This window comes from Apteryx rowi, unplaced genomic scaffold, assembly GCF_003343035.1.
Source record: "Apteryx rowi isolate R43461 unplaced genomic scaffold, aptRow1 scaffold_6, whole genome shotgun sequence".
Taxonomy (NCBI): domain Eukaryota; kingdom Metazoa; phylum Chordata; class Aves; order Apterygiformes; family Apterygidae; genus Apteryx; species Apteryx rowi.
The window spans coordinates 7,712,099-7,717,793 of record NW_020450871.1 but is presented as its reverse complement, the minus strand read 5'-3'; the positions used below and the strand labels follow the sequence as shown (position 1 = coordinate 7,717,793).

The 5,695-nt window shown below is 39.0% G+C and overlaps 2 protein-coding genes across 3 annotated transcripts in view; one reads left to right on the top strand and one right to left on the bottom strand.

Moving 5' to 3' along the window:
* Positions 1-5,631, bottom strand: part of KNOP1 (lysine rich nucleolar protein 1) — a 10,839-nt gene extending 5,208 nt beyond the window's left edge. The window contains exons 1-2 of one of the 2 annotated variants that reach the window (XM_026083138.1): positions 5,556-5,631; positions 3,442-4,861 (exon numbers count right to left, since the gene is read on the bottom strand). In XM_026083138.1, the coding sequence (XP_025938923.1) occupies positions 3,442-4,860 (1,419 nt within the window). In that variant the 5' untranslated portion in view covers position 4,861; positions 5,556-5,631. Of the gene's footprint in view, positions 1-3,441; positions 4,862-5,448; positions 5,456-5,555 lie in introns of those variants that run through there. The other variant, XM_026083139.1, reaches the window with a different exon arrangement.
* IQCK (IQ motif containing K) overlaps positions 1-5,695 on the top strand; it is a 60,400-nt gene that overhangs the window by 7,914 nt on the left and 46,791 nt on the right. The window contains exon 3 of the mRNA XM_026083141.1: positions 9-299. Coding sequence (XP_025938926.1) covers positions 266-299 — 34 coding nt within the window. The 5' untranslated portion in view covers positions 9-265. The remainder of the gene's footprint in view (positions 1-8; positions 300-5,695) is intronic.

Sequence of the window (5,695 nt, the reverse complement as noted above, 5' to 3'; positions counted from 1 at the left end):
TTTTTTAGTTTGCAGGGTAGGTGGCAGACAAGCAAAGAGGACGTGTGCACCCCCATCCTTGCTAATTCACAGCATGTTATTGGCCTACTGAAGATTACCGAACGCCAAGAATTAGCAGGATCAAGCCTCTCTGGGGGTGAGCCAACCTCATCTTCCCCCGAACTTCAGAGGAGAACATTAACACATTGTGGGATTATGCTATCTGCAAACAAACAATTTCAAAGAAGTAAACTAAGTCCTGTAGCACAGGAGATATGTTTGCTGTATGCGTCAGTTGATTCTCACTGGACTCTATACCAGTAAGAAATTCCCTTAAAAATGAGGCACTCCAGACTTCGTGGTAGCATCTTTGCTGTGAAACAAAGCGCGCGTTCATACAAGGGGAAGGCGCAAGGGACAAGAAGACTGCATCTGTGGGCCTTCTGGCCTTGCGAGAGTCACCACCTAAGCACAATGCTTGCCATTAAAAAGATTTGTTCATTCTCATAGCTATTTCCTTTTAAAGCGTACAGAAGAACTGTGAGAAGTTCAAGACCCCAGTCTGTTCCCACAGGCATCAGTGGCAGTATTCACTGGAGCGAAAGAGGCCTGAGCCTTGCCCGCCCACAGCTGGCATATGTTCCCTCCCACATGTGCTCTGCGCTGCTGGCCAGATGAATACCTACGCAGGCTGCTGGTATTGTGCTAAAGGTGGTGCAGTCAGACCAGCAAAATGAGAGAATACTAGCAATGCTCAACTAATTATTAGGAAGACGTTTTTTGAAACTGTCAGCTGTATTTTCACATCTTAAGGAACCAACTAGAACCCCCCATACAAACCAAGCTATGTAGTGACTGCAGTAAGATTACTTTTCACACATAACAAATTCATTGTCAGTGCAATCAGTTCTCAGGTACCTTCACTTTTCCCACAAATTTCTATACATTACCACACAACAATCTCAGAGGTATTATTTTGCATGTTTTGTATTAGCTATTTTTTTGCTTTCTCCAGCTTATTTCAACCTCCTCCTTACTCTGCTGAGTAATGACATTCAATAGGACAAATGTGAATCTTTGATATTAAGTGACTATCACTCCACATTGTCTAGAGAAACCTGCTACTTTGCTTGCTGCAGAAACCCAGGAGAGGATTTTTCAAGGAATGCAGCAGTACTTATGACACACTGTAGACGGGTAAATGTGTCAGGACTGTGACACAATTAAATGCAAGACTGACATTATCAGCAATTTATTCTAGTAATGTCATTTGGCCTAGCCAGAACTAGCTTTCTTCAGAACCAATTACCCAGACTTTAAATCTTGAGAATTTCTCTGAAGTAGTTTTTATTATTTACGTATAGAGCTGAATATGGAGAAAAGAAACAAAACATGCATCACCCTACCCCCTTCTCCTCAGTTGTTTGCAAGGCACTTGCTGTGTTTTCCATCATAATTGGTCACCATCATCATGCAATTGTACTTGTCATTCTAAGGCTTATCTTGCCTCCACACACATGTGAGCAGCTGCAAGAATCCAAATAACGTCTAACAGTCTCAACGAGGCAATGTCAATTTAATTAGAAATTATACCCCAGCAATAAAACCACCTTGTCCTTTGAAAGGTCAAAAGGAAAAACCTAAGTAAAGAAGCCCAAGCATCTGCTTACCTACTGATAAGCATACACGCTCCCAACACAAACCTTTGTGAAAAAAGCCCATTTCTATATCTCCATGAAAGCTGAAGAACCTGTTTATATACTGAAATCTATATTTAATTATTAGTACTAGACCCCAGAAAGTTTAAACATTTCTCCAGAACATGAAGAAACCACCTAAGTGAGTGTATAACAAGGCAGAGCACACACTATGGAGTGCTAACAGACTTAGCAAACATTTCTAAGCTTCAGAGGTAATTTAAATGTTAAACCATGTCTAATGAACCTGGCTTTCAGCTGGAATCTAGTACACTGATTTGGGGTGGCAGGGGGGAAGAAGGATGGGATTTCTTTAAGATCTCCACATATCTGTTAGATTGGGTGGTAACCTACATACCAGCATCTTCTCCAGGAAGGATGGAGGTTTTACCTCTTTACACCGTGGAGCTCTGAGCTAGCGGGTGCAAAATTAAGTAGTGAGGCAGCAAGTACCGCTGCCCGCTCTGTCCCTAGCTTACAAAAATCTCCAGTGATGGTTTATTATCCAGTGCCTATTTCAACATACTAAGCATTCACAGTTCTCTACCAACACCAATTGGAGCTCAGTTTCTCATTACCTATGCAAATAAAGACAGCCTCCTAATGACTTGCAACCAGCTTTTTTTTGAAAGGTGTTTAAGCACCTAAAGATAGGAATAGATGCCCAATGAATTTTTGTGCGTCTCACAGCTTAATTCCCAATGACATCAACATAGATTAGGCATGTACGTGCTAACTTCAGACACTCAGCTTTAAAATGTGACACTATCAGAGAAGAAGAGAAAGTTAAAACAAAACCCCTCACATCTTAATAGTCTAATTTTCAAAAAATTAGAAAGAAGAAACCCCTGTATTTCAAATCTTTCATTTTTTTTAAAGACCTCAAACAAGCATTTCTGTTTTCCTTGTTATCACACCAATTCCTCTCTGTGTATTTTTCACCACAGAAATGGCAATACTCTAAGACTCTTGGATGGGATTTCCTGTAACAGTCAATCAGTCTGGATGTAGTTCCAGTTACTTTGAGTTTTAGTTTGAGATTTAGTTCTCAAATGTATTTCTGTCTTACATACATTTTTTTCATTAAAAATTTGTGTTTGAGTTTTCATTTAGGATGTTCTCTAATATTTTTCTATCAGAATTTATACATCGATGTTTTAGGTCTAGTCTATACTTAGGATTTTCTCTAAAGTTTTGTCCAAGTTAGACAGTACGTTTTGGCTAAATTTCCCTCGTTTCTAACACTATGCAGTTCCAGCATCAGCAAAATCTTGAGGGGAAGAGCCTGACACACACAGCTGGATGTACTCATGATACCAATATTCGCTTAGCTGCTCAGAGTAGATGACATGGTACTAAAATCCTGGCCTGTATGAGCTTTGCCACTCACTTTGATAACAGCAACTGTAGGGGAGATAGGAGAGAATTTATATGACTATAGATACTAGTTTTGTTTTTGCGCCAATTCCTGCTAGTAGTTATAATACATGATTTATGCATTTTATATTTTTGCTATTGAAACACTAGATGACTACAGCAGTAGGCATTAAAAACACTGTTCTGTCTTTCTTCATTGCTATAAGCTGAAATCAGTAGACTGATCCTGTGTGCTGTTTCTCACACTCCGGAGGAGGCCCGCCACTCTGCCGACCTAAACGCAACCCAAGGGTCTGAGCAGGCAGAACAGCTCACAAAATAGGAAACTGTCTACCTAAAAGTCTTTCAATTCTTTAGCAGGAGGGTGCAAAGATAGCCTCTTACTTACCAATGCCTCATTTCCCGTGTTTTCTCTTTTGACCTTTTTCTTTTTTATATTTGCTTTTGAACCTGGTTCTTCAGCAGAATCCTGTTGTACTTTTTTTCTTTTTTTAGTTTTTTTGTCAGAGAGCAGATGATTGTAATTACATAATACCCTTTCTACAACATCCCCTGTGACACATTCAGCTAGCTTGGTTCCACTCTCCTTGTTCTTTTCATTGCTTTCCAGTAGCATTATTTTTTTGCTTTTAGATATGTTGCCATCACTTATAGCAAATATTGAATCAGTTGTTTCCTTCTCTTCTTTTTGAATCTTCTTTTTCTTTTTCTTCTTGGTTACATCATTATTGTCCTTGATATTCTTTCTGCCTTTTTTTCCAGAAAGCTCTTCTTCTTCAGACTCAACTTCTTGCTGAGTAGGAAGATACTCATCAGGAACTCTATGACTGTAGTCCTGATTATCTTCACATATTAAAGAGGAAACATCTTTGCTTCTCTTCTTCTTCTTCTTGGTTGTCTCTCTAAAACTTTCAGAGTTCTCAATGTTATCCTCTTCCTCTTTATTCATGAATGTAAACTCCTGGGAATTCTCTCTTTTCCTTTTTCTGAAGTCATTTATTGCAATGTGGCTATCATGAACTCCAGGGATATTGTCCTGATTACACATTAGTGGTAAAAAGGAGGCAGGCTTATCTTTTTTCTTCTTCTTCTTCTTTCTCCTCACATAACTCTCCCCATCATTCTGGACAATATCTGTTCCATGGTTTTTGCCAGTAACATCTTTTTCTTGTGACATGTTTTTGGTTTTTTTTTTAAGATCTTTTTTTGATTGTTTTTGTTCAGTGTCCTGGTAGTCCTCTAATGCTAAAGAAAAAATGCCTTTCTTCTTTTTTTTCTTAGTTACTTCACCATCCCATTCCAAATTCAAAGCAATGTTCTTTCTGCTTTTCTTGAAAGCAAATTCATTTTCCTGAGTACCAGCTGTATGATGATTCGAAAGGCCTACATCACTACTCTGATTATTCTCCAACGATAGGAAGGAATGACGTTGGTCTTTTTTTTTCTTCTTTTTGACAATTTTAATTTGTTCCTCTGATTCTTCTTGTGGTTCTAGATCCAGATGGCTTTCTACATTCACCAAGCTTTCGGAATGTGCTTCTTCCTGTAATTCAGTGCAAACTTTCTTTTTTTTGTTTTTCTTCTTCTTCGATTTTAATTGGTCTAAACATTCATCCTCTTTTAAATTTTTCTTTTTCCTTCCTTTTGTTTTTGCCTTTGTCTCAAACCAGTCATCATCCTCAGTTTTAATGACACTTTGATCATCTTTCTCAATTTTAATGATAGTCTGGCTTGCACTACTTTTCACCTTTTTCTTTTTCTGTGCAGTTTCCTCATGAACTTCTTTTCCCTTTTTCTTTATTATCATTCTGAAAAACACAATAAAGATGTTAGTGCACAGGTTTGACAAGATGAAGGAAGTCCTGGTCTGTTTGATCTTCCTTTATTCTGTATATTCATTATTCTTTCCATACCTCTGATTGTTCCTAACAGTCTTTTTCCAATTTCACAGCATGCTTTTTGTGATGGAGGTAATAAGAACTGTATGCAGCACTGAAAATACAACCCACTGCAGTGGTGAAGTGACGATTTTTTTGTCTTGCTCTTTATTGCTGCCTTGGTAATTCCTAACTTTTTATCTTTTTGACAGCTGCTAATTATGACATTTTCACAGAACTATCTACTCTTTAAAGATCCTTCCTAAATGACAATGACATACACATATAAATACGTCAATTGATATCTACAGTTAAGGCGTTTTTTTTTTCCATGTATAAACCACTTTGCATTTATTTACACCGTACTTCCATCATTTTATTGCCCAGACACTTAGTATTACAAGATCCTTTCAAAGCTTTGTTATGACCTTTAATTTGTTTCTCTTTGCTATTTCACATTTTTGCTATCCCTTTCCTTTTTCAGGACATTTATGCTAGGAACAGGTTACAACACAGACCGCTTTGGAAATCCTCTGCTAATGCTCCCCCTCCCTGTGCTCTGAAACCTATTTATTCCCACTTCGTTTCCTATCTTTCAACCACAATTAACCGCAGAGGGATTCACCTGCCTCAGGTAAGGCACCCTGTTAAAAGGCTTTACAGGAAACCCGGGCGTGCCGTGCCGTGCCGTGCCTGCGCGCCCCGCCAGCGCCGCGGAACAGCGTGCGCAGCGCTGCTAACGCCGCCCCGCACGGGCCCCGCCGC